Source organism: Strongylocentrotus purpuratus, unplaced genomic scaffold (assembly GCF_000002235.5).
Source record: "Strongylocentrotus purpuratus isolate Spur 01 unplaced genomic scaffold, Spur_5.0 spur5_contig_850, whole genome shotgun sequence".
NCBI classification, from domain to species: domain Eukaryota; kingdom Metazoa; phylum Echinodermata; class Echinoidea; order Camarodonta; family Strongylocentrotidae; genus Strongylocentrotus; species Strongylocentrotus purpuratus.
Window position 1 is genome coordinate 573,988 of NW_022145558.1, and position 19,493 is coordinate 593,480.

Sequence of the window (19,493 nt, forward strand, 5' to 3'; positions counted from 1 at the left end):
AGATTAAACGTCCGGCTGGCAGATGATGATGCGTTAGCCTCTTTGGAGAAAAACAAACTTGGAATTGATCGTGATTTCCTGCGATCACTCCCAAATCTTGTATCGACCAATCAGAAACAAGGGCTTGGAGTACATGTGCTCTAATTTCGCTCTTCCGTTGGCAGCTGAAATGGATGTTTGCCTCTGGCGCTTCAAGGGTTAATAAAGATAAAATTGAGTAGGGCCCCTACATGTCATGCAATTACACAGTAAAAAGAAATTGTCTAGAGGCATTTGGTAAAGTTCGATTATCTAGTACTAGTAGCGGTATACTGTATATGTACTATGGTTTAAACTTCCAGATTTACTTTATATTTGTAATGTTATAATGTCTATCTTATGTACATTTGATGTTGTTATCTGCTAAGATATTCTGTCTTTTATCTTTGTATAGTATGATGATGATGGAAATAAATGCAAATTCAATACATGTACCGTTGAACCGATTCAAAAATCAATATACGCCTTTTAAAAAATGTGAAAGATCACAAATGATTTCATCTTTACCAAGGCCCGATTTCACAAAACTTGTCATCAGTGACAAGTGCTAGTTTTTGTTATAAGCTACTGAAATCCTTGCTTCTGATTGGTTATCAGCACATTTGTCAATGATTTTTGTCGTTTGTCAGTGAAAAAAGGCTCTGTGAAACCTAACCTTCTCTTTCACCAAAGGTCATGTGCTTCCTTTATACATGTACGTGCGACGGATCACGTAAACTAGAACATTATACACTCGAGTGACATGTTTGCTTGACATTATTAAAAAGTCATCTCTCATCTCAGGAGTCATGACGCAAGGTATTCCAGAGCGCTAGGCAGCAGTTAGCCGTACACATTTACCCCTCCCCCCCCCACCCCTTTCCTCCTACTCTATTCAGAGCCAAAAGGGCATTAAAGGTAAAGACCAGTATTGGAAACGCCCCAATTTCAAAAAATGAAATGGAAGCTCTCATTACCAATCATGTGAAAGAATATTTTTTGACTAATACATGATGATAAAAAAATTGCCGGGAAACCGCCTACTAATTCATATATTTGGTAAATTTGTTTCTCTCATGGTCTGTGAGAGATATAGGGTAGTCCCATATACATCTTTCTGTGTATAGTGCTTGTAACTTTACGAAGAATGGGCCAAATTTCTTATCATTTTGATGATTCCAGAACCTTGCAGATGCTAGATGCTAGATGATCAACCTTTTCTGATCGATTCCACAACGTTTCTTTCACAATGCAATCGCATGACCATAACTGGTCTTTACCTTTAAAGATAAACTCCAGTTCTGGTAAAAAAAAAAAATATTAATTCTCACAGAATCAAACGAAACTTACACTGAATGTTCAAGATTACAAATAAATGACATGTGCCAAACAATTTTGGAAGAAAATGTATACTGGCTGAGTAATGAGCATAGAAAGACAAGGAAATCAAGGTAGTACTAGCCCCCGACACCATGTGTGTTGTCCCATATATAGCTTTCTGTGTACAGTGCTTGTTACTTTACCAAGACTCGGCCAAATTTATGATGATTTTGATGACTCCAGAACCTTGCAGTGCACACCAATATATTTACATGCTACATGATCAACTGTTTCTGATCCATTCCACACCTTTTCTTTTACAATGCAATTGCATTACCAGAACTCACCTTTATCTTTAACTCTGTGTTGCAGTTTATGAGTTAATGTCCTTCTGGCTGGCTACAGACAATATGCTCCTACAACAAGTTTCATGAAAGATGGAAGGTTGGGGGTAGGGTTTCACTTGGATTTTATGTTAGGTGTAATGTTAGGGTTATGTGCAGTGTATAATCGAGGTTTGAAGATTGGTTAGTGTGCGAGGTGGACTGCGGAGCAATTATTGCAGGAATACATTTTAAGAAGCAAATTATGCAAAATCTAGATAAAGTGTCATAATAACCTTCATTTATTTTGGACTATAAAAGGAAATGTTTTAAATTTGAATGGTGGTGGTTATTTTACCTGACTGCTAAGAAAGCATAAATGCTTGTAAGTACGCAACCAGACGGCCAACGTCTTTAGGTCTTCTCCGAGGGACCTGGTAATGAGGATTAATGCCTTACCAAAGGGCACTAGCGCGAATCGCCTTGGCTTCGAACCCGGGTCACCGGATTACGAGACCACTGCTCTACCGACTGAGCTATCGCATCTGTCAAGAGGAATGATCAAATTCATTTTCTCAAACTAATTCTTTCATTCAGATATGTCACAAAAAGCACTTTCATTTACAAATATCACTAATTCTTACACATTTTGTGTTCCGGATGCATCTTTTCATGCCATTACATTTCACCAAGCTACCTTAGTTCATTTAAACTGCGAGCGACAAGGACTTTTGCCGGTAAACTAGCTTTGCATTGTATCTATTTGGGTCAGGGCTTTCAAGAACAATTAGCATGGCCTAGCTAGCTTTCAACCCCAAAACAGCATTTCAATAATTGCACCTGTCATTTAGCTGTTATTTGAATACGGTAGAGGCTGGATCGATGCGTTCATCTCTGGACTTAGATTTAGGGGCTCTGCAAGATTTGTATAATTTGCATCTTTCTTTGCTTATTTCTTCACCTGTTGATCAATACATGTTGGGGGCTCCAAAAAGACCAATGTTATTGTGTTTCATTATTTTCCTATATTTATATTAGAAAAATGTACTAGTGTATTATTATAGCTAGTGTAACTGGCAAGAATTGTTTTGTTTTGCAGTGATTTTACACTAATGCCAGAATTTATAAACAGGATTGATTTCAACCTCAGGTTTGAAATTCCATAAGCATAGTCCACTCATGTCCAGTGGGCGGTCAGTAATGCCCTTATTTTAGTCCATAGTGGAATTAAAGTATGAGTTTACACTATGGTAGGAATAAAATCATCACAAATTCAGGCCAGAGAGTTCCTTTAAAGCCCCACTGTACTACTTGCTCCCTCTATTCAGAAAAAAAGGTTTGTATCAGTGACCATTGGTCCCCATGATCCTCTTTCTCGTATGTTAATTGAGAGCTGATTTGATGAGATAACCACCTGTCAGTGACCATGCAGGGAGGTCTAATCCCTCCTGGCCAAACTAGAGGAGATAGGCTTTAAGAGGCATAGGAATGGGCTCTCATGGGGAATTCAATTCAATTCAATTCAAATGAGGTTTTATTCAAGACTTGTCAAAAAGTTCAAAAAGTTCAAAGACTAAAAATGCAAGTTTACATCAAACATACAATCTTATAAAAAAGCATTCAAAAACATATAGCAAATGGGAACAAAAATATATAAATAAATGAATAAATGTTTACATCAAAACATCAAAGCAGTAACAAAAAACAAAAAAAAAAAAGATACACAAAAAATATTGACACTATTCGAGGTATTTACCCAATAAATACGGTGTTGTCAATCACCAGGATTATCCTTTAATTCTATGACTGAACGATCTCATGTAAGAATTTGCATTTATCATCTATTCCCCCAAGTCTGGAGTCAGAGAATTTTGGATCTCTGCACATGGAAACTGATGACACAGATACCATAATGTCTGGTAGCCAGCCAGGCGTTAACTCATAATTCATCAAGTCGGCACCCTATTGTCACGTAGCAGACAAATGCAGACAACATACCTGTAAGTGTCAAGGATACCATCAACAATAGGATTTCCTACTCTGTATTTATAACACAGTATTCCAGGCAGAAGAAAAAAAAACGTGAAGTTGGATTCTCGTTGCTTGATTACAGTGTGAGAGAGACTTTCTGGAAACAATTTGGAAAGGGTGGTATCGTAGGTTTGATATACACTATACTGTGAGGTTTTGGAACGATCCAAATAAAGAAATGGAAAAAAACTTGCTAAAAGTCTCACAAACTGCACATATAACTGGGTACATGTGACAACACACATGTGGCATGAGAGATTGGTCCAACTTTTTGTGCTATTTCTTGACTTTTTTTGCTATACCTCGTCATATTTTGAATTTGAGGGTGTTTGAAGAAGAAAGCTTCTCAGGAGACATATCTACAAAGCTATTTCCTCCAAACTTAAATTATTTTTTATCTTTACCAGAATGCAAACTTCTCTTTCAACTTGTATCGTGTGACACCATTTGTCTTTTGTCAGATGATATCAAATGCAGCTTTATGTAATGGGGACAACTTATATACAATAACATTTCTTTTACTGGCTAAAAGATGTAGCATCTTCATGCACCTGTCATGATCTGTTATATAATGGGTTCAAGAATGTAGCCAATGAGAAGCGTCGAAATGGATCACATGTGCATGCATTAATTTTTACCATATGCACGGAGAGTGCATTTTGGTGATAACAACCATGCGAAAAAGGTGCAACAAAAAGTCATAATGCACGCCAAATTTTGTGCATTGGATATTTATGAGAAGTCGCTCCATGCACTACACAGTTTTTTTATGAGGCCACTGCTGCCGCGATCGTCTGAACTGTGTGCGCAAGTTGAATTTGTTATGAAGGTTGCGGGGAGACATTGTTTTGCTAAGATTTGATAGAAGACCCACTTTATAAAACAAATAATACACAGGTTTTTGTTCGTCATGTATGCGCGGCCTCATACACTCACACCTGTGTATTATTTGTATTGAACTTGCGGGCAGGGTCAATACTTTCATATCTGGGTTAGATGTAGTAGCTTAAAGTCAGCTATGTAATACAGCCCTTAAAGGTAAAGACCAGTTATGGTCATGCGATTGCATTGTGAAAGAAACGTTGTGGAATCGATCAGAAAAGGTTGATCATCTAGCATCTAGCATCTGCAAGGTTCTGGAATCATTAAAATGATAAGAAATTTGGCCCATTCTTCGTAAAGTTACAAGCACTATACACAGAAAGATGTATATGGGACTACCCTATATCTCTCACAGACCATGAGAGAAACAAATTTACGAAATATATGAATTAGTAGGCGGTTTCCCGGCAAATTTTTTATCATCATGTATTAGTCAAAACATATTCTTTCACATGATTGGTAATGAGAGCTTCCATTTCATTTTTTGAAATTGGGGCGTTTCCAATACTGTCCCGAAGAGCAATAAAGGTGTTAGCTCATGAACTTTATGTTTACATTTACAATAAGCTTTTCTTTACTGGCTTTGAAGGAGAAGATGTAGTGTCTTTAATGCAGGACAGGATCAATGTGTTCATATCTGAGTTAGATTTGATGGTGGCGTAAAATTTGTTGTAAAACACTTTCTCCTGCGACAAATGCTGCTTGTTAATTTCCAACACTAACTGTTTCTTAAATTCCACTCTGGACCCAACACTGCATATGTAACCCTTCTGGTTCCCCGTAGTTGGGTATCATGGTCTAGTGGACACTTTTATAGACTATGAAGCTAAAGGTACAGTGTTCAAATCCCCACTACATCACTGATGGTACCTTAAGCCCAAACTGGGAACAAGGCGATTTTGACAACACTTTTTAAAGACCCCTGTGCTCCTTCACCTGTGGCAGAATTATGATGAATAGGGTATCATTGGACACAAAAAAGGTAGATTCCATCGTGAAACCAAGTTCAAAGTCATAAATAGTAAGGGCTTCTTAATTAAAGATGAAGTTGAGTTCTGGTCATGCGATTGCATTGTGAAAGAAACGGTGTGGAATCGACCTGAAAAGGTTGATCATCTAGCATATAATAATTTGTGTGTATTGCAAGGTTCTGAAATCATCAAAATAATAAGAAATTTGGCCAAGTCTTGGTAAAGTTACAAACACTGTACACAGAAAGATGTATATGGGACTAAACGAACACGTGGCGTAAAAAACCTACCCCCGAGTTTTACGATGAACATGACATATTTAGAATATGAAGGCATTTGAAGAGCCATGCTTTTTAGGGAACATGTCTTATCTGATGTTCTTCCACACTGGCATAATAAGAATGATAAAGTTCATAAATTATTTTTCACCTCTTCCCAGAACTCAACCTTCTCTTTAAGAGCTACCAAAGTTTGTATACGCACTGTATATTAATACAGATTGTATCACATTTAATGCCTTCTTGATGTTGCCATTTTGAGCAAGTACATGTGAGCTGTGACTCGTAGGGATTTCTGCACAGCTCGGCCTAGTACTGCAGCTGTTTGCTATCCTCCTACATTAGCTACGCAACACACCACTCCTCAGGCGGTGTGTGGAGGTTCTATATATGCTAAATGCCGACTCTTCTCCTTCATCTTTTCCGCTCCCTTTCTCTCGATTCCCCTTCCTCTGCAGTAGCTATTCAACATCCTCACTTCCAGGCAAAATATGCAGGGGCAGGTCCAGGATTTTGTTAGGGGGAGGGGGAGGGTGGCTTGCCCATTTCTGAAAATTATCTGATAAAAGAAATATAGATTTCTTAATGTATTTAAGGAATGTGTGTTTGGATCTAAAGGAGGGGCATGCAGATCCTTGTCCCCTCCCCCCCCCCCCCCCCCCCCCCCCCATCTCTCAAATCCAGCAGTGAAAAATAAACACCACCTGTTCTATATTCTGTCATTATCTCTGTTTTATCTTCTGCTTTCTTTTCTTCGCATTCTTCATCTGGCTGTCTCCCTATTTTTCCCCCATCTTTTTATCTCTCTTGTAAGTCTTTTTATCACTTTCTATTTTCTGTCTCCCTCTTCCACATTTCTCTCTCCATCTCCCACTCTCTCCCCCACTCTTTCTATTATCTCCCCTATCTGTTTTCACTTTGATGTCTCCTCTCTCTTTTCTTCCCCATTTCAATATTCCTCCCCCTCCTCTTTCTCCAGCATCTCATTCTTTCTTTATTTTCTTCCTCGTTTCATTTTAGTGTCTCTCCTCTTTTCTCTTCCCAATATCTGTATCCCATCTGTGCAACACTCTCTTGTTCGCTTTTTCTCTCTCTTTCTCTCTCTTTCTCTCTCTCTCTCTCTCGCTCCCACCCTCCATTTCTACCTCCCTTTCTTTCTCCCTCCCTTCTTCCCTCCATGTCTCCCTTCCTCTCTCCATCTCTCCCTTCCTCCCTCTCTCCCTTCCTCCCTCTCTCCCTTCCTCCCTCCATCTCTCCCTTCGTCCCTCTCTCCCTTCCTCACTCCCTCTCTCCCTCCCTCTCTCCTCTCTCTCTCCCCTTCCTCTATCTTATCCCTCTCTCTTCTTCCATCTCCCTTCCATCTCCCTTCTCACTCCTCCCTGCATCCTGGGAGATGAAATGAGGTGAGGAGTGTAAGGAGTGGAGGATAGCATCTTTCTCTTTCTCCCCTCCCTCCCTCTCTCTCCCCTCTCTCTCCCCTCTCTCTCCCCTCCCTCTATCTTACCCCAATTTCTTCTTCCATCTCACTTTCTCCCTTCCTCTCTTTCTCCCCCTCCCTCCCCTCCCTCTATCTTACCCCCCCCTCTCTCTCTCTCTCTTTCTCTCTCTTCTTCCATCTCCCTTCTCACTCTTGCCTGCATCCTGGGAGCTGAGATGAGATGAGGTGAGGAGGGTCAGGAGTGGAGGATAGCATCTTTACTTTCTCCCCTCCTCCCCCCTCCCTCTCTCTCTCCCCCTCCCTCTATATTACCTCTCACTCTTCTTCCACCTCCCTCCCTTCCTCCCTCCCTCCCACTCTCCCCCTCCCCTCTCTCTCTTGTCTTCCATCTGCCTTGTCACTCTTCCTTGTATCCTGGGAGATGAGATGAGATGAGGTGAGGAAGGTCAGGAGTGGAGGATAGCATCTTTACTTTGGAGGACTCCTGGGGATATCAGGTGTCTGCAAAACAACCGATTCTAGAAACTTCAACGTCACATTGGCAGCTTTCTAGTAGACATGATAAACAATATTGCATGAAGCATTTTAAGGTTAATTCCTGTTCTGTAGGCTGTGCCAGCAAGTAGTAGTGGTATTAGTAGTAGTAGAAGAATTAGTAGTACTAATAGTTGTAGCAGTAGTAGTAGCAGTAGTTATAAAAAGTAGTAATAGTAGTAATAATAAATAATAGTAATAGTAGTAAAAGAAGAAGAAGATGGAGAAGAAGAAGACAAAGATGAAGATGAAGATGAAGAGGAAGATGGAGAAAAAGAAGGATAAGAAGGTGAAAAAAGAGAAGAAGGAGAAGGAGAGAAATGAGAAGGAATTGAATCAGAAGGTGCAGAAGAAGAAAAAGAAGAAGAAGAAGAAGAAGAAGAAGAAGAAGAAGAAGAAGATGGAGGAGGAGGAGGAGTAGGATGATGATGACGACAACGACGACAACAACTGTTATTGGATAGCTTGTTTAGCATAAGGGTACGTTGCCACAACTGGTATCCCTGCTAGATGCTATTCAAGATTAAAGAATGATTTTTTTGGGGTAGAAAGACGTATACCTCAATCAGGTACATGTAATTGACTCTATTTAATAAGGATCAAAACCCAGGACTGCCGCAATATTAGGAGCAAATAGTACTTGTCAACTGTGTGACAAACGTTGAGTGTAAGTGTTTGTTTGATTAGTTAATCAAAGCAGGAAACTGGATGACTACTTAGGGATGCCGCCTGTCATTAGTGAGTTAATATCTACCTCTGATGATGTCATGCATGTTGGTACAGCTAACATGGGAGAGATGCGCTGGCAATATTGCATTTATGTCATCAAATATATAGATGAGGCTAGGTTTCGGGTTGCAAGTGGCTTTGAGGTTAAATTTAGGGTCAGGGTTAGGATTTCCATAGGTAAATAGATTAAAATCTCTATATGGTACTGAATATAAGGATCCAATATTTCTGGGTCTCTTCCCAGGCAAAATGGCTACATGCAACTGGAATCTCTACAAGGTATAAATCAAGATTTAAATTTCTTTGGATATGCAGTACAAACTTTATGTCAGTCATGAAACATTAAAGCTCATCTGTACTAGTTTGCAGGAGGGATTAGACCACCCTGCAAGGTCACCGACAGGTGGTTATCTCATCAAATCAGTTCACAATACATTAAAAAAGGGGATCTTGTGGATCCATGGTCACCGATTAGGTATTTTTTGCTATATAGAGGGCGCAAGTAGCTATAATTAGTGCATTGGGGCTTTAAGGGATGCCAGCCCTCTATTAGTGGGTTAATATCTACTTCTGATTATGCTATGACTTTGATAAGGCTTATATTGATATCCTCCAATGTTTGCCCTGATGACTATTGCTTTGGGCTTTCTTTGGTGAAAGATATTAAGTTAGGATTATGATTGGGTGCTATGTCGAGTTTGGAGTTAGGGTTAAAGGGACTGGTATCTTTGCCTCAGATTCTAAACAAAATCCTCAATTTAGCTCATGCTGCAATCATAATGATAATAATTTGGTCAGTCAGAAATCCTGTAACTTTTACAAGTCGATCGCCCGTCTGATTATCTAGATATTTATGATTGGAAATCGAAACTTCAAAATTTGTTTTCCAACAGTTTTTATAACACTACAGTCTATTGGGGGAAATGAGTATGGTAAAATCGGGCACTTAAAGATTTTTAGGTAAAGTGTTTGATCTAGGATTTAAATTTGCAATTCGATTAGACTCGTGGAAAAAGTGACAGAGCAATTGTTGTTCAAACTTATGTCATAAAATTGCACAGAGTATTAAGAGAATCCAATACGTCAGGGTCTCTTTTCAAAATATGAGTGTTTAACCAACTAGTATCCCTGGGCCCCGTTGCATAAAGAGTTGATATCTATTGCAACTTATTTATTTGTGATTGATATCAACCGAAACTATGTACAGAAGAGATAGAGGACTGCATACATGCGATTGATTAAAGGACTTGTAATTGATTTTGATCAATCACAACTCTTTATGAGACTGATTTACAGTTCTTTTGATAGACATTCATACCTCTTATCAACCATTTAGGGTTGACGGCCTGTTGTAAGTGATTTACTATCAACCTCTGAGACATCCAATTCTTCTGGGTTTCTGTTTAGAAAAGAATGCAAGTGAATAACCAACTAGTGTCCCTGGAAGGTTTAACCGAAGATATATAGTTCTTTTCAAAGCCATTTATACCTCTTAAATTAATCGACCATTTAGTTTTGACACCCTGACGTTAATGATTTACTATCTCCCTCTCATGTCATGACTGATGAAAAAGCTTACATGGGATGCACTGATTTTTGCCCTGACAACAATTGCTGTAGGATTTTTTTGATTTTTTTTCTCGTCAAAGATACAGGGTTATGCTTAGATTTGTCATTTAGTTTTAATTTAGGGTTATGGTCAGGGTTAGGTTTAGGGTAAGGGTTAGGGTTGGGGTTAGGGTTTGGGTTAGGATAAGCTAGTGGCTATTGTTATATTCGGGCTTGATGTTAGGAATTGTTTGATGTAGGTGGTGTATGATATTGACCATGTTGTAGGTGTTACATGAACAACATCAGGGGATTGAATGATTTCAGTGTCTCTTTTCATGCTGCAAAGTTAAAACTGTAAGATGTATTTTAAATTTGTATAGTTCTTTAGTACTTTAGATATATGCATACATATACATACTTGATGCTTGTTTATAGTACTTAAGTTCTTTGGATATAACATCTGTTTGGAGCCAGGAGGGCGTTAAATGATTCAACTCTGTGTTTAACTATTAGGAGTAAAAGCCCTTCTGTGTCCAAACAGTCATAACACACATTCAGTTGACCGACCCGCTTCTATGCAGACGGAAAGAGTTTGTTTGGACGCTCATATTATTTTAGCGATTATCCCGGTATAACCAACTGACAATAAACCTAATTGACCATTACCTTAGACAGCCAATCAGAGCTTGTTATATTCGCGCCTTGTTCCTTTTAGTTTCCGTTTATATTGATCGATTTCTACTTTCTGTTTCATTCTTGCGTTTTACTCTGATGAGTGCTAGTCGAAAAGCTTTAGTATGGATCTTTTCAATGCTATTCTCGATTAATACTTAAATACATACATGTACTTTCTGTCTTTAATAACCATTTAGGGAGGTAACCAGCCATTAGTGAGTTAATATCTACCCCTGATCATCGTGTATGTTGATACAGCTTTAGACAGAGGATGAGTCGTGTTTGTATAAACAATGTCTGATCGGTTTCTCTGACCGTTCCTTTCATGTTGATAGTGATACATGGGCTTGATAGAGTACACAATTCATGGTTTCCCGGGGCAACCAGCATGCTAGCTCCCTGTGATCATGTCATGTATGCTGACACAGCCTTAGACGGATGATGAGTCGTGTTTGTGTAAACAATGTCTGATGGGTTTCTCTGACGGTTCCTTTATTGTTGAAATTGTCTTTCATTGTCTAGAGTACGCAATTCATGGTTTCCCAGGGCAACCAGCCTGCCTAATAGCTACCACAGAATGTGGAATATAAGTTAAAATGGTCTGATGTGTTTCTCTGACAGTTTCTTTAATGTTGATACATGGGATAGATTACACAGTTCATGGTTTCCCAGGGCAACCAGTCAGCATGCTAGCTACCTCAGAAGGTGGAAAATATGTAAACAAGATCTATTTGGTTTCGCTGACTGTTCCTTTAAGGTTGATACATGGGCTAGATAGAGTACACAATCTGAGGTTTACCCAGGCAACCAGCCTGCCTAATAGCTACCTCGAAATGTGGAATTTATTTTAACAAGGTCTGATGTGTTTCGCTGATTGTTCCTTTAATGTTGATACATTGGGTACACAATTCATGGTTTCCCAGGGCAACCAGCCCGTCTGCTAGCTACCTCTGAATGTGAAAAACATGTAAACAAGATCCGATGGGTTTCTCTGACCGTTCCTTTAAGGATGTTTATGCGTCGATATAGTCGTTCGTGAAGTAAAACACTGAGCCAACGGGTATTACGCTCCCGCACAGACGTACGCATAAAAGGACACTAGTACGCACAGAAGCGTAATACTCGTTGGCTCAGTGTGCTGCCCTCTATATACCCACGCATGAGCAACTTTAATGTTGATACATTGGCTAGATAGGATACACAATTCATGGTTTCCCAGGGCAACCGGCCCCCTAGCTACCTCAGAATGTAGAAGGGTTTATCTCTTGTCAGGCAATTCATAAAGGAACAGAAACCCCAAAGCCAAGGCTTACTTTGAATCGTTTGGTCATGGCATCAGGTCAGGTAGCCTTGTTACCCGACCTTTTGTGAAAACATGACCCTTTATTCACAAAATATGTAGAAATAAACCCCTCTCATCTACAATTGGTCTGGTTACAATTACCGGACACCTTGTGAACACCATTCAGAAAATCTCTGAAAGGTTGCATCCTTTACGTGCATTCGCACATGATCTTCTGTTTTCGTTTCACTAAAGGTCATGAAACGCGACTCCCCGACCAGACATGATGACCTGATAAATAGAAGTAAGCCAAAGCCAATTAGAGATCCCAACACCCTCGCCAAATTTCTCCTTTTATAATACTGAACCTAACATTGTAATCCAAACTCTCTCCTTCGAAGAGAAGGTGGAGTTTTGAGCCTCCATAAACTTTACGGATATTAGGAATGATATTAAGTTGTAAACAGCATATTGTTTCCCCAATTCATACTTTTATATCCCTTATACATGGTTTAGGAACATAATGCCCTAACCATCATTTTCTTTTTCAGACTTTCCATTTAAAAACATTCACACAATTAACAAATATGGTATAGTTCTCCTTGTCTGAAAGGGTACGGGTCATTTTAATAAATGAGGAGACAAGTCTCCTTCTGAGAATGCATTAAAGCAAATGTGACTTCCCACAGGGAAGGAAAACAGCATTTTAGAAGGAAAGAGAAACAAATAGCAATTTGCAAATTAAAGAAATTCAATCCATGAGATGATTGTTACATGCACTGAATGTTCAGGTTGGATTTCCTTACGCTTGGGCCAATCCAAAAATCAGACAAGTAGTGTATAGCATTGAGAGAAGAATGGATGATTTTCACGAAACCATCACAAGTACAAGTTCGCTGACAACTCATTAACATGCATTGTACATAAAATTTTAAAATGTCTCAATGGGATTTTGCTGGACTTGTATTTATGATGGCTTCGTGTAATGACACTCAGAATTCCTTTTGATGTACATGCGCCTCTTCTTAGCTCCCCCAATGGTAATGCAATTCAAGTATAAGCTCTGATATCTCTCTTATTACCCTATTATCGTTATTTAATTTACTTTAATTTGGAATCTTGTAAAGCCTGCCTATTCCATTTGTCAGTGATGCCTCAGTTGTAATGATCATGTAATCATGGAATGTTGCGAAATGCATTTTTAGTGTTTGGAGGAGAGAGAAGGAGAGATAGAGAGAGGTGGGGGGGGGGGGGGGGAGAAGAGGAATAAGAATACATGATGAATCTAATGTCCATAGTAATATTATATCCGTAAAGTTTTTAGAGACATTATAGATGCATTAGACGCTTTGTAGAATCAAGAATATTAAGTTTTAAATTTGAGTCTGTAGATGCAGACTACCATGCAAGGATGATGATGGCGATGAGCTGGGGTTTGTTTTGAGAAGACTATGCTTAGAGGGTATCATGTCAACGATGATTAGCTGAGCGCATCCAACCTGTTCACGCATTTTCATTGATTTGCCCTCCCCTACTCATGAACAGCGTACCAATTAGCTTTATCTACGGACCTAGTCGTGATGCCCTAACCCTCGGCGAAGGGCAGCATAATAGTGATTGGTTTACTGGAAATAGAATTTTGGTCATGTCATATTAAAGATAAACTCCAGTTCTGGTTAAAAAAAGAAAATCAATTCTCACAGAATCTAATGAAACTTACACTGAATATTCAAGATTACAAATAAATGTCATGTGCCAATCAATTTTGGAAGAAAATGTATACTGGTTGAGTAATGAGCATAGAAAGATAAAGAAATCAAGGTAGTACTAGCCCTGACACCATTTGTGTTGTCCCATATACATCTTTCTGTGTAGTGTGCTTGTTACTTTACCAAGGCTGAGCCAAATTTGTTATGAATTTGATGACTCAAGAACCTTGGAGTACACACCAATACTTACAAGCTACATGATCAACTTTTTCTGACGCATTCCACACCTTTTCCTTCACAATGCAATCGCATGACCAGAGCTCACCTTTATCTTTAATGTACTCCATGGTTTTGTTCCAGAGCCAGAGCTCATATTTAGCTTTTCAGAGCAATACAAAAGTGTAGATCAGTAACCACCCATGTTCTATGCTCTACAAAAATATAAAGGGAGAGAGAGCGAGAGATAGTGCCAGAGAGGGTGAGAGGGACAGAAAGAGAAGATGAAATTAGGAGAGTGAGGAAAGAGGGGGATGGAGGGAAAGAAAAAAAAGGGAAATATGAAGAAGAGGAGGGAGACAAAGGAGGTAGATGAAAGCAGTGATGAAAAGTGTGATAAAGGGATGAACAGAGAGAGAGAGAGAGAGAGAGAGAGAGAGAACAGCAAAAACCCTTCAGTGGTAGCACATCTTATTTTTAGTAATCATCTGAATTTCTGTTTTACCCTACTCAGAGGTCTACCCTTTAGCTTTAGAGTCTAAATTCTCAGACTAGACCACAAAGGAGATTCACCTGCACTCTTCATTAAATTCTCAGCGTATTGCTTATTAAATTGGTTTTGTAGATTATCTCAAAACATGAAGCATCAAAGGATGAGCCATGTCGACTGATTTCTCCTGACAATACATGTATGGGAATTGTGTAGTCTTAGATTTCAGTCTACTTTGCATAATGTTATCTGTCATTTTGAATACGGGCATATAGATTTCCGCTCACATTCGTAAACACGTGCATGCTAACTTATATGTAAACCAGGAGAGTATTTCACAAAACAAAATGGCAGTTTTTATTATTAAGCCAGAGAGATTCTTGCTTCTGATTGGTTATCAGCAGTTTTGTCACTGATTTTTGTCATTTGTCAGTCACAAAAGGCTTTGTGAAACACCCTCCTGGCTGAATTTTGCATTCCTTTGATTGATGGAGTGTGGTCTGTTAACATCCCTATACCACATCAAAATGAATGTAATTCTGTAACAAAATGAATCAAGGAAATTAGTTTACTTATAAAATTAAAAATGCATAAAAATGAATAGGTTGTCACATATTCTGATTTCAATTGGACCACTGAGTAACATGTTTATTTATTCATGAATACTACCTTACTCCCTTTTCAGCTTTAATATTAATAATAATACAAATAATGTTTTTATATAGCGCATTTTCCATATACATGTTTCAATGCGCTTTACAGTTATATTGTGACAGAAGAGATGAGATTTGAGATATTTTTTGAAGGTATTGACAGATTGTTGGTTACAAAGAGATATGGGTAGGTTATTCCACAGTTTGGGAGCAGCAGTTGAGAAGAGTATCTTTGTCATGTAGAGTACTGCCTTGTCTCGTTCTCATCTCTGTTGGCATCTCCCTTTTTTTCCCTATTCTGTAGTTCCTTTTGTAATTACGAACTTGTTAAAATAATTACTCATTAATCAGATGAGGTGTTCACACTTGTACAAGCATTGCTTTTTAGTGGACCCCTCTGTTTCCAATATTTATTTCTACATTTGTTGTAAAAGTTTATAATTGATTTGTAATGTTTTGTTGGGAACATAAATAAATTGAATTTAGTTGAATTGAAGGCTCTGTCACCAAGTGTGGGTAGTAACTAGAACATGACGTTTTCCAACTTGAGGCTTTCGCTGCTTCTGCACTATTAACCGAGCAATTTCTTTTATTGTTTCTTTACAGCACTTATAGGAGTCAGCTTAATATGGTCCATACTGAGTATACGCTGGCTCGTCATGTCCTACTCGGATTGTACTATACATCAAATTAAACAAACAGTATTAGGTAAGTCATTACACTTATTTCTTCTTTTTTCATTTTTATAATGATAATAATTTTAATAATAATATTCGGTTCTTGTATAGGACATATCACATTATAACGTCCCTATGCACCTCCAAAAAGCTTTGGAAATTATTACCCTATCTTTAGCTCCGGCAGCAGTTATCAGCGCACAAAGCATTTCAAGGAATTTTTTTTTTTTTTTTTGTGTAAAATGAATTTATTGATAAATATATGCATTTGAACAAAACAAACAATCATACACAATCAATTGAAATAACATCGTAGCATCTTAGCATAGTTCAAATAAAACATGTTTCGTTTTCTTGAATAACAGTGTTTTCAAAAATGCATATCTTTTTTGTTTTACAGTTTGCATATATGATAAGAAAATTTAAACTTTTAAATATTTTGTTTTTCAATTTATAACCTTCAATTAAAACGAACTTGTCAAAAGAAAAATTAACATTGTAAAGTTTTCGAATTATGTCTCCAAATTTTAACCAAAACAATCTTGTGTGCTTGCACTTTACAAATAAATGGAGATTGTCGTGTAACTGATCATCATATAAACATAAGGGATTGTTACACAATTTCCATTTAAATAAATTATACCTATTTGGTAATAAGTTGTGTAATAACTTAAAATTGAATTCTGATATTTTGTTTTCTTTCATAGCTTGTAAATTAAACGACCATATGACTTTCCAGTCGATTTGCTCTGCACTATTTAACATTTCTTCCCATTTCTCTTCTATTGGAGGTCTAACAATTGAATGAATAGACAACGTAGAGTAAAAAAACTTCGACTTTCGTTTAGTGTTAACATTCATTAAAACATTTTTCATGACACCTTCATTTTCTTCTCGTGTCGCATCATATACATGTACCTGTTTTAACATATTCTGTTTCCAAACTTTGGGAATTGCATTTACTATGATATAATATTCTTGAAACAAAGAAGCATGTTTTTTCTCAAATCTTTCTTCAATTTCTCTCAAAGACATAAATCTAGAGTTTTTTACGACATCATTAATTTTCAAAAGGCCTACATCGAACCATTTTTTAATAAATAGTACATTTTTGTTGTGATCTCTTATATTTGAGTTAAACCATATGTTTTCACTTCTAACATTAGTACATTGTAAATCAATTGGCGTCTTACATTCTACTATCTCTTTAAAGTCAAACCAAGTATATACCATATTCTTGTAATATTGGGGCATTTTTATATTCTTTAAACAAAACTTCATATCATCTTTTGTACATTTACTATTTAACACATATTTTAAATTGCCCACTTTTTTAAAGAAACCATCAATTATCTTTTTCCACTTTGAGTTTTCGTGGGAGAAGTAGTGCAATATCCACTTTAATATAAAACTTTGTAACAGAGCATTCAAATCAACCATTTTTAGTCCTCCATACTCATAACTCATACAAACCACTTTTCTTTTTATTTTGTGTTTTTTTCCATTCCACAAAAAAGTATACAGTAAAGAGTCAATGAGTTTTATTACATTTTCCGGCATGGAAATCATTTGAGCATTGTATATAATTTGAGAAACAAGAAATGATTTGATTATAGTTATTTTACCAGAAAAAGTTAAGCGCCTCGCTTTCCATAGACGTACTATATTTTCAATCTTTGATATTTTGGGTTTCCAATTAAGGTTTATTAGGTTTTGTTCATTTTTCCCAAAATGAACCCCTAATATTTTAACATCAGAATAGGTCCATGGAATGCCATAAATGTTTTCACCAGTGGTGTCTCCATTAATGTTAACTATGGAACTCTTTGATTTATTCAGCTCTAAACCTGAAAAATTTCAAGGAATAATCCTACCAGATACCCATTTACCTCACCTGGGTGGAGTGTGGCGAATGGAGATTAATGTCTTGCTAAAGGATGTTAGTTTTGTGGAAGGGATTCAAACCCAGTACTTTCTAGTTCACAGTCTGGAGACATATCTACTAAACCACAATTAAGAAACATGATTATTGGAATATTCTTTACAAAGTCACTAAGGTGTAAAATATCAGAAACAAGATCAATGCTTGTATGATTGCTATAACAAATTTGAAAATTCATTCTAAAGAATCAACTCCGAGTCAGTGAATGGCAGGGACAGTTCTGCAGGACAGGAATTTGTATAGAATAAATCAGTAGGCTGTTCTTCTTCAAAATGGCATCACTTACAATCTTGTAGTATTGCTTCATATACGCATCTGGGCTCTGTTTCACAAACCTTGATATCAATAACAAGTTACAAGCTACTGTTATAAGCTACTGAAATCATGTCATCTGATTGGCTGAGAGCAAATTTGTCATAGAAATTTAGGATTTGTTCCAGATAACAAGTTTTATGAAAAGGGCCCCTCAAAGGAATACCCATGAAAATATACTGATGTCCAAAAGTTTGAAAGGTTGCTCATTTGCGATGAATAAGAGTGATGTTGAATTGTTAACATGATTGTGACATAAAGATTGTATTTCTTATGCTCCCTTTTATAAAATGTTATTTGTGTCGCTGTATACACAAAATGTTATCCTACATGCACACCCACCCACACCTATACACCATCACTCACCCACACACACAATACACCCACACCTCCAACCAACACATGCTCTCCCTCTCTCTCTCTCTGTTTGTCTCTCTCTCTGTTTGTCTCTGTTTCTCTCTGTTTCTCTCTCTCTCTCTCTCTCTCTCTCTCTCTCTCTCTCTCTCTCTCTCTCACACACACACACGCACACACACACACACTTACCCACACACATACTCACAAAAAGGTATGTTTTAGCTGTTTCTGCCCATGCATCTGGTAGATTATTTATGGCTCTGTATTATTAAGCACCTAACAAGCCAAAATATGAAATGAATTCAGCTCTTAATAGGTTAATACAAAGTAAATTACAGTAAAAGTGCATGTATGCCAACATTTCATTACGAGAATACACCCGACGGTGGCCTGTTCTTATAGCGAAGAAGACAAAGCAAGGCTGCTGTCCTGTTATAATTCTGGAAACTTCATTATTTAATATTCTGCTTTCACCATAATTTGCTTTTAACATGATTACCCTCTACATCATGCATTCTCTAAAAAAAAAGTGATTAAGAAAATTGCTTGGAAAAAATTTGATAGGTGCACATGATATTATTTGCCATTAAAGATTATCTCATCAAAATGTCATTTATTGAATTTCCTTTGTGTCAGATAATTAGCTTGCATACTCTTTCATTATCTCTGTTATTAGTTTATTTTTCATATAATTCTTGTCCTTTCCTTTCTATACTGGAAACCTAATTCCACTGCCTTGAGCAGTCCTCATACAAATAATGTTATGCCATACTTTGTTTATGCTTTGAATCCAATGTTTAATGTTGAATAATAATAATTGGATTTAAATAGCCGCTTTTCCAGAGGATACAAGGTGCTTTTCCTTAGTCTGAGTACCAATTAAGAATTGTAGAGGTTTGGTTTTAGATGTTTTTACCCCCCAAAGAGTGAAGAACTATTTCTCAAAAATGCAGGTGGTTTGTTCCATATGCATGTGGCATTGGATTGACGGGATTTGAAGCCAGCCTGCTTTCAGGATTTGGGAATAAGAAAGGGATGATCTGATGAAGATCGAAGTAAATATGATGTTCTCTGTTTGCTGAAAAAGTGAGGAGCTGTATAGAAG

General features: G+C 37.5%; 1 protein-coding gene across 1 annotated transcript in view; it reads left to right on the forward strand.

Moving 5' to 3' along the window:
* Positions 1-19,493, forward strand: part of LOC105444566 (sn1-specific diacylglycerol lipase alpha-like) — a 62,858-nt gene that overhangs the window by 1,080 nt on the left and 42,285 nt on the right. The window contains exon 2 of the mRNA XM_030994107.1: positions 15,707-15,808. Within this exon, the coding sequence (XP_030849967.1) occupies positions 15,760-15,808 (49 nt within the window). The 5' untranslated portion in view covers positions 15,707-15,759. The remainder of the gene's footprint in view (positions 1-15,706; positions 15,809-19,493) is intronic.